At 38.6% G+C, this 17,950-nt stretch overlaps 1 protein-coding gene across 2 annotated transcripts in view; it reads right to left on the reverse strand.

The window, feature by feature from the left end:
* Positions 1-266: 266 nt before the first annotated feature.
* Positions 267-17,950, reverse strand: part of ATF3 (activating transcription factor 3) — a 62,385-nt gene continuing 44,701 nt past the window's right edge. Inside the window, exons 1-4 of one of the 2 annotated variants that reach the window (XM_051998414.1) lie at positions 17,536-17,791; positions 9,369-9,612; positions 4,692-4,799; positions 267-3,375 (exon numbers count right to left, since the gene is read on the reverse strand). In XM_051998414.1, coding sequence (XP_051854374.1) covers positions 3,178-3,375; positions 4,692-4,799; positions 9,369-9,608 — 546 coding nt within the window. In that variant the 5' untranslated portion in view covers positions 9,609-9,612; positions 17,536-17,791 and the 3' untranslated portion in view covers positions 267-3,177. Of the gene's footprint in view, positions 3,376-4,691; positions 4,800-9,368; positions 9,613-17,535; positions 17,792-17,950 lie in introns of those variants that run through there. The other variant, XM_051998415.1, reaches the window with a different exon arrangement.

Raw genomic sequence — 17,950 nt, forward strand, 5'->3', positions numbered from 1 at the left:
ACTAGGGCAAGGAAATAAGGGTTTGTTCAAGGGCACCAAAATTTAGAAATCACTCCTGTAGTATAAAAGCAACTGACCTTAAAACCTAGTAAACAAAAATAATTAAAGAGGAAGACTACAAAGATGCTCTCTCCTTTTCCACAACCTCATGTTCCTGATCCATCTTGTTCTCCTGTTTTCAAACCAAATTGCCCTAGGTGTCAAAATTTCTGTGTTTCTGAATTACTTTGCACAGTATGTGAAACCAAAAAGAAAGAAATCACTCATAACTGCAAATTCTTTTTTTATTAAAATTTCAAAATATAACCAACAAGAATAAAAAACAAAACATTTTTTCATGCATTTGTTAAAAGTCTCCTTAAAAGATACACTAAATGGCCTCTATTTCTTCCCATCTCCTTAGTGATGACTGTTTCTTTCTCTCCTCACAACCTATTGTTATTCTGGGCAGTTTACTGATTAACTCTAGTTCTGTGACGTCTGAGCCTTGTCCAGTCACTGATACAGCCAGCTTTTTCTGATAGCCTAACACCCAACTCAAGAGGAAAAAAGTAAAGCAGATTTGCTTAAGACAAAAGTGAGGTTCCTTGATCCTTTAGGCAATGAACAGATTTTGAAAATACTGCTGGGCAACAGGAAACAGCAACAATATGATGCCTACATTACAAATGATGCACTAACCAGAAATCTCAGCCCAAAGTTAAGGGACTTGATGATAGAAACCTAGGGTTTAGAGCTGAAAAGGGCAGAATTGCTCCAACCCTTTCAAACCACATGAAGAGACTGGGACCTAGAGCTTAAGTGACATTTCTTGGGTCACTCAATAGACCAGTAGACCAACTCAGGTTCTGTGATACCATACCCTAGCCAAGATACAAGAATTCATTTAACCTTTCACAAAAGACTCTCCCAGCATCAATACCAATCAACAGTAATTTAATTTAATGACTGATTTAAATTTCTGGCTAAATGTTTTATACAAATGGGGGCCAAGAAGACTAACTGGGTTCTATTACCAAAGTATAAAATTGTTGGCTTGCCAGTGAACATGAGATGAGCACGTTTTTATTTGAGATGACTGGATTTCATTGAATCATGGGAAGAACTGAGCTGGAAGAGACCTTGAAAATCATATAGTCCAATCTCTTCATTTTACCAGTGGGGAAGCAAGGTAGTACAGTGGATAAAGCACCAGGCCTAGAACCAGGAAGACCTGAATTCAAATTTGCTGTCAATAGCTGTGTGATGCTAGGTTGATCACCTACCTTGCAGGGTTGTTATAAAAATCAAATGACACAATAATTTAAAATTCCCTAGCATATAGTAAGTACTACATAATTGTCAGCTATTATTATTATAAGGAAACTGAGTCTTCAGGAGCTAAACTGACTTATTTGAGATCACCTGGACTTTTAATGACAAAGCCAACATTACAAACTGGACATCCTTCCTCCCAAAAGTCTAATGACTTTTCCTTGCACCATGATGACAACCATCTTTTCCCTCTTTGTAAATCAATGTCCTTCCCTCCATTCTGGACACATTGAAATGCTTTTATCTATAAAAAATAAGATATCATGATACATCCAATTCAAGTATAGTAAGATGTTCTGTTCTAGAAGCCAAAATTTTAAAAATCTTTGATATGGTTGAAAAAGTTCACTCTTTAGGCACTATTGACTTGAGAGATGTTGGTAGTTGAAGTATCTCTTTGATTTGTAGATATATTGTATCTTTACTGCTAACAGAATTGCAGACTTTGAAGTAAATCATTTCTGGTAGTAGTGTTCCTTCAGAATAACGATGAGGGGAATTGACCAAATTAGAACATTCCAATAATTGAAACTAACACAACAAATGAAATGAAACTAACACAACACTTATGTTTATTATTCATTTTCAGTCATATGGTTTATTAGATTGACTGGTTAAGAATATTAGGATAAATAAGATAATATTCCTGTTACAGAAAACTGTAATGATAATATTGAATAAGTTTTAACAATCTGAGGATTTCACAGAAACATCAGAATTTTAACAGTTAGACAGTAACTGGGATACTTTTGACCAAGAGATCTACTCATAATTGCAAACATCCTGGGTTCAAATTTTTTTTTAAAAAAATTGATAATCAAAAAAAATGTATATTATTAATATCACTGTCACTAAATCCTAAATTTCATCAGGCTTTGAACAATGACTGCAGTCAGCAATGAGAAAAGGAAAAGAATATTTGACGGTTCCAGCCCTGGAAGTCACTCACAAGCTAAGTTAATAGCTGAGAAGTCTAATCCTTTGCAGGTTACATGGCTTTTTTTCAAATGTTTTTATAACCATCATAACTGGGTTCACACTAGACTTCTTTTAAATAATACCCATTAGCTTTGCTCATGGTATATTGTCTGTTCAGCAAGAAAAGGGCTTTCTCCTTTGGGGCAAAGCAGCAATCACAGGGCCACTGCCCATTGCGCTAAAATGCTAACTCAGTTACTGAGTGTTTTACAAGAAGATGAAGTTAGGGACAAGTGCCCAAACCCCTCATAATCCCGATCTGAGATGAGTCATAGGAAAATCTGCACAAGTGTTATGAAAAAAAGGGGAGGGGGGAGAAGAGGGAGTAAGTACAATGCTTAGGTTTGAAAACGAAGGCCTCCGAGTACAGTAATTCCTGTAACATATCAGCACATTTGGCTAGAAAGCATATCCCTGGCCACTGCAAAACACTGATAAACCCCACTGTAAGTCTGCTTTACCTATCAGCGGTCAATGGAGGGCAGGCTCAATCCCACCCCCACACCCAGACATACTGCTGACATCTATCACTGAAAGCCAGAGTTCGTATCATCAAAGACAAATACAGGTACTGGACACTAGCAGGACACTAACCCATCTGGAGGGCTTGTCTGCAGCTTCTAGGAACAGCAAAGATGTCAAGTCCTAAAGACCTAGAGTTGGGGGCCCAAGACTTTCTTCCCTTAGACCAAAAGCCAACTCCTTGGATTTGAGAAAGTCACAGCTTAGCTAACAATTCCTTGTGCTTAGCAAGGCCTCCTGGACAGCTCTTGGTTACTAGGATCCTAGAAGTGCAGAGAAAGTTAGATCTCCGATAGCTTCGGGTTTCTTGGTATAGAAGTGAAGTAAAGGAGGTTTCCTCAATCGCCTCCATATCGTGTCTGTTTAACTCTGCAATGTTCCTTCTTTTATCTGTTGGATAAAGAGATTCCTCTCATCTTCAGGTGTCCTCCCATTCTGAGCTCGGACAATACATGTTGGCCGATGGAGGTTGAGCATGTATATCAAATGCTGTTTCTCATTCTTGAGCTCTTCAATCTGGGCTTTCAGCTCAGCATTCACACTTTCCAGCTTTTCTGATTCCTGAGGGAAAGGCACAAATAATAAGGACTTATATTGAAGGCAACTGGCAAAAAGTCAAGTTCAGTGGTCCAGACTATGGACCCAAGCAGCAGTGTCCAGCTCCTCTTGGCCAACTTTGGAAGGAGCTTTATTTGCTTCCTCAATCAAGTTTAATGATTCTTGAACCTGAGACATATTTATTAGATATAGAAACCATGGGTCTTAGAACTTTGGGATCCTCCTCGGGACCTTCTATGGGAATCTCCATAATGGATGGGAGTCTAACCTTTCTGAAATGGAGCTAGTATTCTAGAATTATAACTAGGTTTAGTATTTTTAGGAGGTAGTAGACTCTACAAGGCTCTTTATAATCTTTATATACAGATTCTTAGGACTGTATCTAAGCCAAAGCAAAATGAGGACATGTATTTGGGATGGGGAAAGAAGAGAGAGAGGAAGCAGTAATAACTTAAATCAATAGATTCTTAACTTGGGGTTTGTGAACTCAGTTTTAAAAAAAATATATTTTGACAATTCTACTTCAAGTAAATGGTATCCTTTGTTATCCTATGCACTTATTTTATCATTTGAAAGCATTATTCTGAAAGGGTATTTATAGGTTTAGACAGCTGGCCAGAGATGTCCATGATACAAACAAGTTAAAAACCCCTCTCTTAGAAGGTCTACCTAGAAGCCTGACATCCCCCCAAAAAACAAAAAACAAAAAACAAACAAATAAAAAAAATGTCCAGCCTTGTTTTGGGGGCACTATATGGCTCTTCTCTGTTGAGAAGAAGCAAGAAAGAGGCTCAGACTATATTTGGGATACAAAAGAAATTGAGAGTAAAACACCTGAAAGAACACCCAACTGAGAAGAATTTATTTAATTTTTTTTTAGAAAAATAATTTATTGAGGGAATTTAATCAAAGGGTTACAAAAACATACCAAATTCAAGTTGGCAGATTTCTTTTCTAGGGAAACAACTTGAATGAAACTTCTCTATCTGTACTGACGTGCCAGGTAAGCTGGACGCTTCCAGACTTGTAGAGACTGGTTGGTACTGATTAGGATCAGCAGTGGGGAGAATGCCTTTTTCACTTCTCACACCTGCCTTTTTGGGTTTCCAGATGCATTTTCATTGCACTGACAGCATTATCTTTTCCTAACTCAGAAGCCAACATTTCTATTGTTCCTACAAGAAGCTTACCTAACCATTCTCCCTAGCATAAAGAGACTAATTGGGTTTTTAAATTGATAATATTATTCTGTGTTCTGAAGAAGAAGCATTCTGGGGAAAGGAAGATGAGAAGCCAAAGGCTAAAAGTCAATTACTCACTTTCTGCAAACATTCTGTCTTCTCCTTTTTCTTGTTTCTGCACTTTGCAGCTGCGATTTTATTTCTTTCCCTTCTTCTCTTTTTCCTTTCATCCTCTTCAGGAGCAAACTTAATAAAACCAAAAAATACATCCTTTATTACAAGAAACAAACATTTCTCTGCAAAATTACTACTACTTGAAAACAAAAAGAAAGAAAAATATTCTTAAACTTAATGTTCGAAATATACTTGGTTCTGGGAGTTGGGTGTGTGGGGACAGTCATAAAGGATGATGATGTGTTAAACTTGTGGTTTGGAAGATTGATGTGTGATCTTGAGCAAATCACTTAGTCATACTCAGCCTCAGTTTCCTGAGGGAATATAAGAGTACCTATGTCACCGGATTATTATGAGGATCGAATGGAATAACATATTTAAATGATTGTACATGTATAACCTATATCGGATTGTTTGCTGTCTTGGGGAAGTAGGAGGTAAGGTAAGGTAAGGAAGGGAGAAAAATTTGGAACGCTAATATCTTACCAAAAATGAATGTTGGAAACTATCTTTACATTTAATTGAGAAAATAAAATACTCTGGATTTTTTTTAAAAATGAAATAACGAATGAAATAACCTGCAATCTTTAAAGATTTTATGTATGTATGTATGCATATGTGTATATTCTTCATATCACTGGTGATTAATAATAGTCATACAAGCATTTTGGATAAAGTGGGAAGATCACTTTTGGGATAATTGTATAATCTTTCCGATCATGAGAGGGTGACCTTGAGCTGGGACAATGACATACAAATTGTTTATCCAAGACAAGATTTAAAGGCCACATATCCAGAGGAGTTTTCATTGTGAACAAATTCAACTTATCACAAAATAAGTACTCCTGTGCCATGGCAGAAAGAATTTTTGAGATATAAAAATATGTTTTTGTTTTGCTTTTTCTTCCATTCCTGTGGTTTTTCAATAGTGTAGGAAACTCTGGTTGTGTGAAAACTACTTCCACTGAGGCAGATTTGCTATTCAATCTGTTCCAGAGTCCCTAGGGGATGCTCAGACATTAAAAGATTTCCTAGGGTTACACAGCTAAGAAACTCAGTCTTCCTGTCTATTATTCACTATAACAAGCCGCCTCTATTGTACATTTCTTAACATTTTATATTAAGAAATGCCTTTTCTTGAACTTTGATATAGTGAAAAGGATAATGGATTTGGAATCAATTCAATTCAATGAGTATTTCTTAAGCACCTACTATGTACCAGGTTAATAGAAATATTCAGAGAATCTTGATTCACAACTTGGAAGTAATATTTATTACCAGTGTGACCTCAGGCAACCTGTCTAAGCCTTGGTTATTTCCCCTGAAAAATGAGTGGGTTGAATACTACATATAATTTCTAAGAATTTCATTCTACTTCTAAATCCTATAATCCTCCTATACTGTACCATATAAGGTGACTGCCTAATTTGCCTCCACCTGGCTTTGAGATGCCCAGACTAAATAAACCAAGGCGATTCTGACTCTCACTTAGCCTTACAACAGGGGACAACATTACTGTCCCCTTCTTCTAGAAGATCCCAAAGTCTATTAGAGGGATGTTATCAGGGGCTCCTGGGATAGGCAGCCAATTTCATACTGTGTTTTTATTAACTTCATAGAGATTGGCTTGTTACCTTTGGACCAGAAATCTTAAAGGCCCACAATCAAATTTTGTCCCTAATCTCTATTTAATGACCGCCACCACGGGACCTTATGAAGAAGTCAAGAGAAGTTCTATTAGAGAACTCTCTGGCCCCCTTCAGTTTCTGAACATAGGAAGGTTTCCACATGTAGGTAAAATCTCTTATTTATTATAACTCTTGCCCATTGTTTTAAGGCCTAACTTTATAATCACAGTCGAAAGCTGAGTGGGGCCAAGAGCTCTCCTAGTACAATTTCTCTTCATTTACAGTTGAGGAAATTCAGGTTTGTGTAGTTAAGTGACTTATCCAAGACTATCAAAAATAATATTTGAACCCAGGTTTAAGGACTCAAGAGCCAGTGATCTGCCTCCTGCCTCCTGTATGTGGCAAAGCTACTTGACAAGCACCGATTATGGAATGAATAAAAAACAAGTAAATGAAATGTGTCTTCAGGCAGGGCTCCAAACAAATGATCTTAAAGTCCCTTTCTGCTATTTCATTCAAGATTAAAAAATAAATAAATAATAAAATACCATATTCATATCCTGATATCACCTGAAAGATTTGATAGCAAATAATCCCTTCCTTTTCTTTCTTTCTTCCTTTCCTTTTTCTTTCTTTCTCTTATTTCCTTCTCTTTTTCTTTTCTTTTATTCTTTCTTTTTTCCTTTCTTCTATTTCTTTCTTTCCTTTTTTCCTTCCCATCATTCATTCTCTTTCTTTTATTCTTCCTTCCTTTTCTTTCTTTTCCTTCCCTTCCTTTCTTCCCTCTCTCCTTTCTTTTTTCTTCCTTCCTCCATCCCTCTTTTCCTTCCTTTCTTCCTTCTTCCCTCTCTCCCTTCCTTCCCTCTTTCCTTCCTTCCTTCTTTCCCCTTCTCCTCTCCCTCCTTCCTTCCTTCCAACTTATTTCACCCAGGCTTGAAGTATAAAAGCTACTCATGGATCCAATGAAACTGCTGATCAATCTATCTTTTTTTGGATAACCTGGTGTCCCCTATTACCAGGGACTCAGCGGTACAGTAGATAGAGCCATAATGACATGTCGGACTAAATTTGAGATCTCAGTTCAAATTTAGTCCGACATGTCATTAGTTTTATGACTCTGGGAAAGTCACTTCATCCTGTTTGCCTCAGTTTCCTCATCTGTAAGATAAACTGGAGCTGGAAATGACAAACCACTCCAGTATCTCTGCCAAAAAAAGCCCAAATGAGATCACAAAGAGTCAGACATGACTGAAAACTTAGCTTCAGTTTCCTTATTTGTAAAATGGAGATAACAACATCTCCCATTTAGGGTTATAAGGATCAAATGTTTGTAAAATGCTTTTTACAAGTCTTAAGACACTATATAAATGATGGTATTAATTAATGCTGAACTTAGTGTGAATACTTGATTGGCTTAGACCCCTGCATCTCAGAACTCCCAAGCTTGAGAGATCTATCTCTTTGCCAGCAAGGATGACAGGTGAAATCCATACTTTCATGGCATCCTTTAACTTTTTACATATTAACGAGCTTGGAAGGGAGACAGTGTCAGTGTTTATAGCTCAGAAGCTAAGTGCCTTGCCCAGGACTCTACCAAACTAGTGGTATCCCTGGTTTCAATTCAGAGTATTCTAAGAACAAGGTTCTTTCCACCATAGCCTGCTATCTATCAGAGAAACAGTAGCAGCAGAGGTTCCAGGCAAAGGTCTGGACCCTAAGTCTACACTTCAGAACAAAGGCTAATTGGGCTGAGTCAAGGATAACTGTAGGGCCACTTGCAGGCCATCAATCTGTCACCATTCCTCTAAAATATAGCTTTTGAAGGCTATGAGAAAAGGGGAAAACCATACAGTTTCAAACCAAGAATTCTTAAGCAGCTCTAAATTACATTCTGACTCCAATATAGCTCCAGTCTACCCTTCCAGCCTCATTATATATTTTTACCCTCCACAAACTCTACAGCCTGACCAAATAGGTCTTCTTGCTATTCTTCACACTGTATACTCCATCTCTGGGCCTTTTCCTTGATTGTTGCTCATGCCTGGAATGCAATCTACCTTTTCTTCTAACTCTTGGAATCTTTGAAGGTCAGTTCTAATAGTATCTACAGAGGCTTTTCCTTATGGCCTCCTTCCTAGATGTCTTATTTCTACTCCATTACCTTATTTATATCTTGTACTTACTTATTTTGTATTTATATGTATATATGTTATTTTTTCTATTATAATGTCAGTTCTCTGAAGGCAGGAACAGTTTCATTTTCATCTTTATATACCAAAACCTGGCATAGTGCCTGATCCATAAGTAAACACTTTAACTAAATGCTTGACTGATTGTTCTTTAGAGTTGGATCAAATTGACTTTCCCTCAAAAGAAATAAAATGCCCAGGAATGTCAGACTTAACAACAACAACAACAACAACAACAACAAAAAAAAAAAACTTTCACATAAATATAATTCACAATAAAAATATGATCCTATACCATATCTCAAAATTACATTAAAAGGATCTTCATCTAGAGAAAGGTACTTAAAGAGACTATTCCCAGAAAGAAGATTTCCTTCTCCATGTCATTCTCTCATCTTGTGGGGGAAAAATGGTAGCTAAGTTTTTGTAGGTATAGAAACCAAATGAGTATAGTATTATAACTAAGGAAGGTGCCAAATTGAATATTAATTCACGGAGACCTCAATTATCTGAAAATATTTAATCAGAAATCAAGACAACTATTTTGGCTTAGTCCTGGGTCCCTGCAGGTCAGGGCTTCATTCTTGACAGTAGCAACTATAAGAGGATATGGTAATTTTCTTGTATGATATTCTCAAAGATTTGGGATGGACCCTATATTTCTCTATCTCTCCTGTAATAACCTCCTAGGGCTCTACCAACTTGTAACTTGTTCTAAATTCTTCCAGAGCTCATGTATACTGGTTTTGAGCCTACTTCCTCAGCTAGAAGCCCTATGTATATCAGGGAACTCAAAAGAAAAGAGCCTTGGAATATAGAAGTACCTCTGCTTTCATGATGGACATCTCAATAGGCCTGTCGCTCACTGTGACGGACTCCAATGTAGCAGACATCCTGTGACAGAGATGCTTGTTTTGGATGGCAAACCTCAGCTCTTCCTTGACGAGGGGGGTAAGGGTTGTGAAATCTTCAAACGCCAGAGATGCAGCAGGTGACAGACAGGGAACAATGGCTGTTGCGCTGACTTCCGAGGCAGGGACCTGGCTTGGATGTTGAAGCATCATTTTGCTGAAAAAGACCAAGATCAAAGGAATGCCCTCAGGAAAGAGCCTAAGAACTTCCCCTTCCAAACTATACCAGAAGCTACTAGCATTATACTGGAAAATTTTATCCAGAGGACTTGGGGCTAAAAAAGACCTTAAGGATGATTTAATATACCTCCCTCATTTTTATAGATAAAGAAACTGAGGCCAGAAGAAACCAGCCTCTGAGACTGATTCCATTGCAGAGATTTTATTATAGTTAGCTGTTGCTGCTCTTAATGTTTCTTAACATACTCAGCATAGTAGATAATATAATAAAAATAACCACAACAATAAAAGTAATCATAACTAGAATTCACAAATTCACAAAAGAATGTCATTTTTTCCTCACATCAGTCCTGTAATGCGAATACAGTGATTAATATCCTCATTTTACAGATCAGAAAACTAAGGCGGAGAGAAGTCAAATGATTGGTTGTGTCACACAGCTAGGAAACATTTAAAGTTATATTTGAATTCAGATCTTCCTGATTCCGGGATGTTGCATCATCTAACTTGCAGCACTGATCAGGAGGATTAGAAACTGAAAACTAGGAGCATGGAAACCTGAGGTTGTGCTTCTTACGTTCAAAAGAGCCATCACATATGCACCCACTCTCCAGCGGTTTTTAAAGAGGTAATATATATTTTTCACAGCACAGTGGCCAAATACATAACTGCTTTCAGGATCCCTTTAAAAAAAAAAAAAAAAGAGCATCTGAAATCAAGGAAAACCTTTCAGTGGGTGAAAATAAAAGGGAAAGAATTGTGTGTGGATAGAGGGAGGAATAGGGGGAGGGGTGAAACTTTGGTTTCTTCACATTAAAATTTATAATACAGAATAAATAGCTGCTTAGTGATCTAAATTATTTCATTTCCCTATCTCTTATCTACTTCTTACTTATCTGCTGAGGCATTTCTAAAAGTTAGCCATTGAAACATTGTTACAATAAAGGGAAAATAAGAGGTATTTATTTTTGCTTCCCCAGGTTGGAGAAAAATGCCTGTTATGAGCAAGTTTTATACTTCTGGGAAGACATGCACAGGTTTGCTTAGCCTTAACAAAGAGCCAGACTATCAGGCGACACATCTCTGCCACTAATTCCCCCAATTATTTCACTTCCCTAGATCTCAGTTTCTTCAAATGAGAAAAAGAGGCTTAACCTAGATTCAAAAGTGTGCTGGAACCAGTCAAATTTTCAGTGTGAACATTTATATCTCAGAAATCAGAAAACATTACAAGTTGGTTCTACATTTCTTCTGCTGATGATCATTTAGATTTAGGAAAGTGATGGAAAAAATGTTACTAATAAAGATCACATTTAAATTTTTTTTCTCCAAAAAGATGTTTGTTAAAATATTTTGCTACCACAGTGCTGAAAAAATGAGTTACTTCTAAGATACTTTGCAACTCAAAAATTTATGATTCTATGGCTAAGGCACAAGAATGAAAAATGAGGGGCAAAGTATATAGAGAAATATAGACACAAAAAGGGTTAGAAGAATAAGCACAGAGCCAGAGATGGTAATTCAGGCCCCTCTCTGCCACCCACTTAACAAGATGATTCTTTAGACACAACAAAATGATCTCTAAGGTTCCTTTCAGCTCTAATACTTGATGGTTAGGGGAGGGGGGAAAAAGGCACAGCTAAAAAGAGAACCTAGAAAGAATGGCCAGGACTTAATTGAGAAATTTTCAATCCTAAATCTGACGCCCTGGCTGTTGTTTATCCTCCAAGTGATGCACCAGTGCCCTTGAAAGAATGAAGCCTTCGTTCACACATGCCTGCCCAGGCGTGACTTCCTCCCTGCTGCTGCCTGTGACATTTTGTGGGGATGACTGCAAGGTAACTTTTAGGCTAGGAAGTTACCCCCCTCTTTCAGTCTGGTCAATTGATGGGAGGAGGGGAGATGGTAGTTGAGGTAATTAGAGAAGGAAAATGAATTAAAATTTTGTTGTTCAGTCCTATCTGAGTCTTCATGACCCTTGTTATGGGTATTCTTGGCAAAGATAATGGAGTTTTTGCTATTTTGTACTCCAGCTCATTTTACAGATGGAGAAACTGAGGCATACAGGGTTATATGACTTGTACAAGGTTTTACCGATAATAGTCTGGCGCTCTATCCACTAAACTACATGGCTGTCCAGAGTAAAACCCAGAGACTTCTTTCCTTTGGGACATCCACTTATGTGAATTTAAATTCCCTCTTTTCATCCTTGCTTCATAAGGTCATCTTTTTATTATTATTTTTCTCTCTCTACTTTTTTGCTTTTTGTTGAATGGATTAAGAAAAGGCTGAGGGGTGGGGAAGAGGCAGGTAAGTGGTACAGTGGATAGAGCACCAACCCTGAAGCCAGGAGGACCTGAATTCAAACCTGGCCTCAGACACTTAACACTTCCTAACTGTGTGACCCTGGGCAAGTCACTTAACCCCAATTGCTTCGGGGGGGAGGGGGGAGGAGAGAGAGAGAAAGAGAGAGAGACAGAGAGACAGAGAGACAGAGAGAGACAGAGAGAGAATCCATAAAGAAAAAGAAAAGACTCAGTGGGCTGAACATTAAAAAAAATGTAGGTCTAGAGCTGGGAGGGATCTTAGAAATCATTGAATAATATAATGTTTAATAATGTCTGTTGAATAGCCAGCAATTAACTCAAGATTCCCATAGCTATAAATGTTTAATGGTAGGGGATCTGTTTGCTCTTCTGATAGACCTAAAAAATGTAAACAATTCTGCTCCTGAACCTGGTTTATGAATCAGAAGTGATGTACCTCTATCCTTTAATCCTATAATCTTAGAAAGCTAGAAGGATACTCCTTTCTGACAGGTTATAAACTTCCCTGAGAATCCAGTCTTCCAGAGTCACTATCTGAACATTCTCCCCTGCATTTTCCTTTTCTCCTCCCATCCCCAATGTTATTAAAAACCAAATAGTTCAGTGATGGAATCCAGAGACACCATCAGCTAACTCTTTGTTCCTAGGAATGGCTGCCTTCTAGCAGGGTAGCTCTGTATAATAAATTCTGCCAGATTTGAGAGGCGGTCCATTTTTCCACCCATCCAAGTTTATTAATGAGCACTCATGGCTGGTGGTCTGCCTATTTCAAGCCTTAAGCAAAGTTTCCTTTTTCTTTCTCAGTGGAAAAAGTTGGCATTCCTAATGGAAAAAGGTAAAGGATGTCAGTGTTATGGAATGTTTCAATCAAAAACATAGCTTTAAATGATTTAGGAGTTACAAAAATGTGAACATTGTTTCAAAGAATTCATCAATGAATACATTAGACCATATTTTGGATGTTGGAATGAGGAATTCTTAGGACACATCCAATCTCAGATATTTTTACTAGTTGTATGACCCTGAGTCACTTAATCTCAATGAACCTCAGTTTCTTCATCTAAAAAAAATAAAGATAAGAAATAGGTCTTACTTTACAAGATGATGTAAGAATCATTTGAGATATTGTATAAGTGATCTGTAAACTTTAAAGTACTATATAAATAAATGACTATTATTATTTCTCTTCAAATAGTCTCTTCTAGAAGCTTTTACTTTTTTCTCATAAACCATAATTGTCCTCAGATTTATTAGGCATGTAATCAAAGAGCAGAATAAAAGTTTATTTAATCATTCACATAATTCAGCCCAAGCAAATCAACCCCTTAAAATATCCTACTATAATAAACTTATTTAGGGGAACCATCACAGCACCAGACTATTAATTGAGTTGATAACTGTCCCAAGCTCCTCTTGCTAAGTCATCTTCACTTTGTTAGTAATCAGACTATCTGAAGTATTCTTTCCACCCAATCATAAATGGCATGACTTTCAGTTTCTTCATTTTAAAGAAAATGAAACTCCCCATGGTTTATTCCCTTAACAGATAAACATTTCTGGGAACCTGGCTCCCACATTTTACTTGTTTAGTGGCTACAGTTACACTGAATTTTCACTTTCAATTTTCATGTTTCCCCTATAAACCTTCCCCATGAAATATTATGCTTTATGAGATTATGAATCCAATGAAGGTATTTTATTAACCATTCATTCTACTTCCTTACTCCAGCTATCTTGAAGAAAGGCAAATAAAACCAGATTGGGACTCAGAAAATACGGATTCTAGCTCCAGTACTAAGCAGCTAAGATACCAAAAGCAGGGAGGTCTCAACATCTCTGCACTTCAATTCTTTGATTTATAAAATAAAATCATTAAATTGTGCCCTAAGAGTTGGTGTAGTATGATGTATGGAGAGCTGGCCTTCAGCAAATCCCAAAGTGATTCTCTAAGACTAAATTACACATAATCTGTGTGAGTAGAGAATCTGAAGGCAGTTTAGAAGGAGTTTTTCATACTAAGAGCTCCCTATATCAATAAAATCCTATCTCCAGGCTCTGTCCCTCCAAACTGATCATTGATTATGATCTGATTAATTTTTAACTCACTGGAAGTAAATACCCAAAGTGGGGACCACCTATTCATTTTACAAATGAGGAAACTGGGCCTCAGAAAGATAAGTTGTTTAAAGTTGCACTGCTAATAAGTGGTAATAAATGTAGAAAGCAAAGACATGGATCTCATGAGTTAAGAAACTGAGACAAACAGGGTAAGTGATTTGTCCAGGGGTCACCCAGCTAGCAAATAAATGTCTGAGATTGGATTTGAACTCAGGTCTTTCTGACTCCAAGCCCAGCACTTTCCCACTAGCAACCCTGAAGTGTTATACAAAGAAGCATTACTATAGAGATTGGGTGGCCCCATTTTTTTAGTTTCATATCTCAGGGATTCATTTTTCAGTTCTGTTGGGATTAATCAGAGATTATTCAGTCTGGGTGCTGATGTAATTAAGACCAATTAATTAGAAGTTAATTTTAACCACCAGGCATTCATCCAGGCTTTAAGTTTTTTCTGTACTTTCATTGACCTCTAGGCTTCCTCAACACACCCAATAAATTCTACCTTCACTATTTGCTGGCAGCAGTAATTCCCAACCAGAGTTATGAACTAGTTTCACATACAGGAAGCTGTTTCTCCCCTGAAAACTTTCTGTGGTGTACTCATTGTATCCTTCCTTATATTGATGGTTGGGCAACACTGAAAGCAAATGGCCATTACATAGCCAACATTAAAAAAGAAAAAAAAAAAAAAAAAAAAAAAGAATGTGAGAGAGGTATCCCACATGATGCTATCCTTCGTCTAAGAGGAGATAGAATCAAGGGTTCTTCCACTTCTGTTAATTATAATTTCCTTATTATGAGTCTCTAATCATAATTAACTTAGATGAGCTATTGGCAGCAACCTCAATTGCCCACTGGATCATCAAAGGTCCCAAGGGAAACATTGACAGACTTAGGTCAGAATAAAGAGGAAAATAAAGGGAAATGACCAAGTAGATGAAGATAAAAGGATAAGAGAGAAGCTTATGAGAGGAGGGGAATAGCTACCTCAATAAATTCAGAGTTCCAAGCTACAAGATATTTCCAATCACTGTCTCTTTTATACAAGTATCACAGGATAAATAGCAGGGCAGTTCGCTAGGTGCTACAACAGATAGACCTATGGATCTCTAATCAGAAAGAGCTGAGTTCAAATATGACTTCAGACACTTGCTGTGGGATCCTGTGCAAATTGAAGAACCTGTTTGCAAATTCGTAAAATGGAGATAGTAATGTCATCCCCATAATAATGTGAGGATCAAATGGAATAATAATTGTAAAGAGGTTGACACATAGTAAGCCCTATAGAAATATTAGCTATTATCACAATTTACACAGTGCTTTGGGCTTAACAAAACAGTTTCTTTGGTACAAAAATCCTGTGAGATAGGTAGCACAATTGTTATTTTCATCTTATAGTGGTGAAAGTTTGAGCTCAATTTTTCATCAGTCTTTTTGCTAATAAATCTCAGAGCTTTTTTTTGGACTGTAATTTTTAGATCCAGTAAATTGGATCCTTTTTGGGGTCTGTAATTTATTTGGTTAAGGAAAGTACCAGTGTGGAAATTCCCTCTACCAAAGCAAGCTAGTACATTATCTGACAGTTAAAGTCTTAGGGAGTTAACTAGAAGATTGAGCTATTAAGCAAATTGGCCAGAGCCACAAAATCAGTATATGTCAAAGGAAAGACTGGAACCCATTAGGATGGCACTCTCTCTGCTGGACCACTGCTGCGTTAATTGCTTAATATTTTGTCCCACTTCGTTTTATTTGATGCTATGACATATTTTCCATCTGGGAGGTAGAATGGGACCAAAATGTTTTCTTATTCATTTTATAGATCAAGGGAGATGGAGATCCAAATGAAAGACTATTCCAAAATTATGTAACTATTTGGGGATGGCAATGAAACTGGGATTTGAACCCTAATCATCTAGTTTCAAGCAGTGCCTTTTAAGCTTCCTTATCCCTCTAAACCAATGCAGAAATTAATCGATCTCCATAGGTATTACTGTAACAGAACAGAAGGAAAAGGAGCTAAACAGTAGATGAAGAAGTAGAGTGAAAAAGATGTGAAAAGAGGGGGAGACTAGAAAACAGGAGAAGAAAGGAGAGGAGACAAAGGAAGGAAAAAGAAAAGAGGAGAGGATTCCTTAAATAATTGCATTCGTTGCTAATCAGTGATAGCACTGCCTCAGTTTACCTCATGCCGATACAAATAATCTTTTGGGGCACTTTTTATAATAAAAATAATCAGTAATCACCTTTGTGAACATTTAGTCCAACCCTTTCCAGTTGTTAAAACCCCAAATAATGTCCACGGCTATTATCAAATTTTATCCTTTTGTGAGATAGGAAGGTATATAGTATTCATTTCCCTCTCCTGCTCCCTTCCCTTACTCGCCCCCCTCCCCTCCCCAGAGAATACTGTTGCCTCGGGAAACCAAAAGTATTACTTAAGGACACACCTATATAGCTAAAGTGGGGGGGATGAGGGGGGTGGGAGGAGAGGAAGAGGAGATAAGAATAGGGTAGATTCCACAAAAATAGAAGACTCTTTCATTAGCCTTCCCAACTCTTGATTTTTAGAATGATTACTCCAATTAAGAGACAAAGACTCTTTAGATGTATGAGAAAATAACAATATATTTTTTTAAAATGAGATAAGAAAAAAAGCGAATCAGCAAGAAGAAAAAGAAAAAGCACAGACGAGAAATGCGAGCCCAGACATTTTGCGGTGGCAGACACGACAATAATTTTAAAGGCTCCCTCCTCTTTCGTCCCCAGAGCCAGGAAACTGGTACTAAACTTCAAACTAAGTTTCGCTCCTCATCCCGAGAGGGCCCCCGCAGCCTCTGCGCTCCATTCTCTCCCAGGCACCCTGGGCGCCCCCCCGTGGGCGCGATTTCTCCTCCTGCAGTCCACCCGGTTCCCATTCATCCAAATCTAGTCTCCAGACGCCTGGGAGAGGAGGAATGGGGGGAGTTGCAGGGGGAAGGGAAAAAGAGAGGAGCTGGGGATCGTCCTAGGAGTGGGGAGGGCAGGGGAAGCTGACTTCTAGGAGAGGGCTTAGGAGCAGTCTGAGATACCCCTTTACTTTTCCCCTCCACCCGGCTCACGCTTCCCCACAGTCTCCTCCCAGCCCGGGCAAGTTAGCTAGAAGAAAGCGGAGAGTATCCCAGCTTGAGGGGGGCTGAAGGTGGGGACTCGTGCATCTGGGGGAGTCTCACCTCCTTTCGCACCCTCTCTCCTTCTGTCTTACACACAACACACAGAACTGGCTTCAGGAAACTTTCTAAACTGTTGAGAAATCTCCAGGACTGTGTGAACAAAGTTCCCATTAAGTTCTGTCAGCGCCGATAGGAGTCCTACGATCCCCGGCAGATGAAGGGTTCGAGCCGGGTGTGAATGGGGGAGCTGAACAGGGGGTAGCTGACAGGTATAAAGCCATTCCCCCTTCCCCGGCGCTCACCTACCTTCCTTTCTCTCCCCCCTGCCTCCTCGCTTTCTGACAGTCCGCGCAGGGCGCGGGGCTCGGGCTGTCGGGAGCTGAGAGAAGAAGGCGCCTCTCCCGGAGCTAAGGCTGGAGTTGGGGAGGTGATATCGGAGCCGGACGACTTGGAAGCGGAGGCGGCGCCTACCCTGCTGCTGCCGCTGTTGCTGCCCAGGCGAGCAAAGCTCCTCTCTCCGCCTCGTTGCTTGGGATTCTGACTAGTAGCGAGGTTGCATCACCCCTTTTTATATAGTGGGGAGTGCTGGTATTTACACTGGGTTGCCAGTCTCGGGCTGACGTAATGCTATTAATAGCTTCCCAGAGAGAACTAGCAAGACTGGGCTGGAGAAGAGGAGGACTGGGAGGGGCTAGAGAAAGGCGGGGGGGAGAGGGGGAGG

This window comes from Antechinus flavipes, chromosome 4 (assembly GCF_016432865.1).
Source record: "Antechinus flavipes isolate AdamAnt ecotype Samford, QLD, Australia chromosome 4, AdamAnt_v2, whole genome shotgun sequence".
In the NCBI taxonomy this organism is placed as follows: Eukaryota; Metazoa; Chordata; class Mammalia; order Dasyuromorphia; family Dasyuridae; genus Antechinus; species Antechinus flavipes.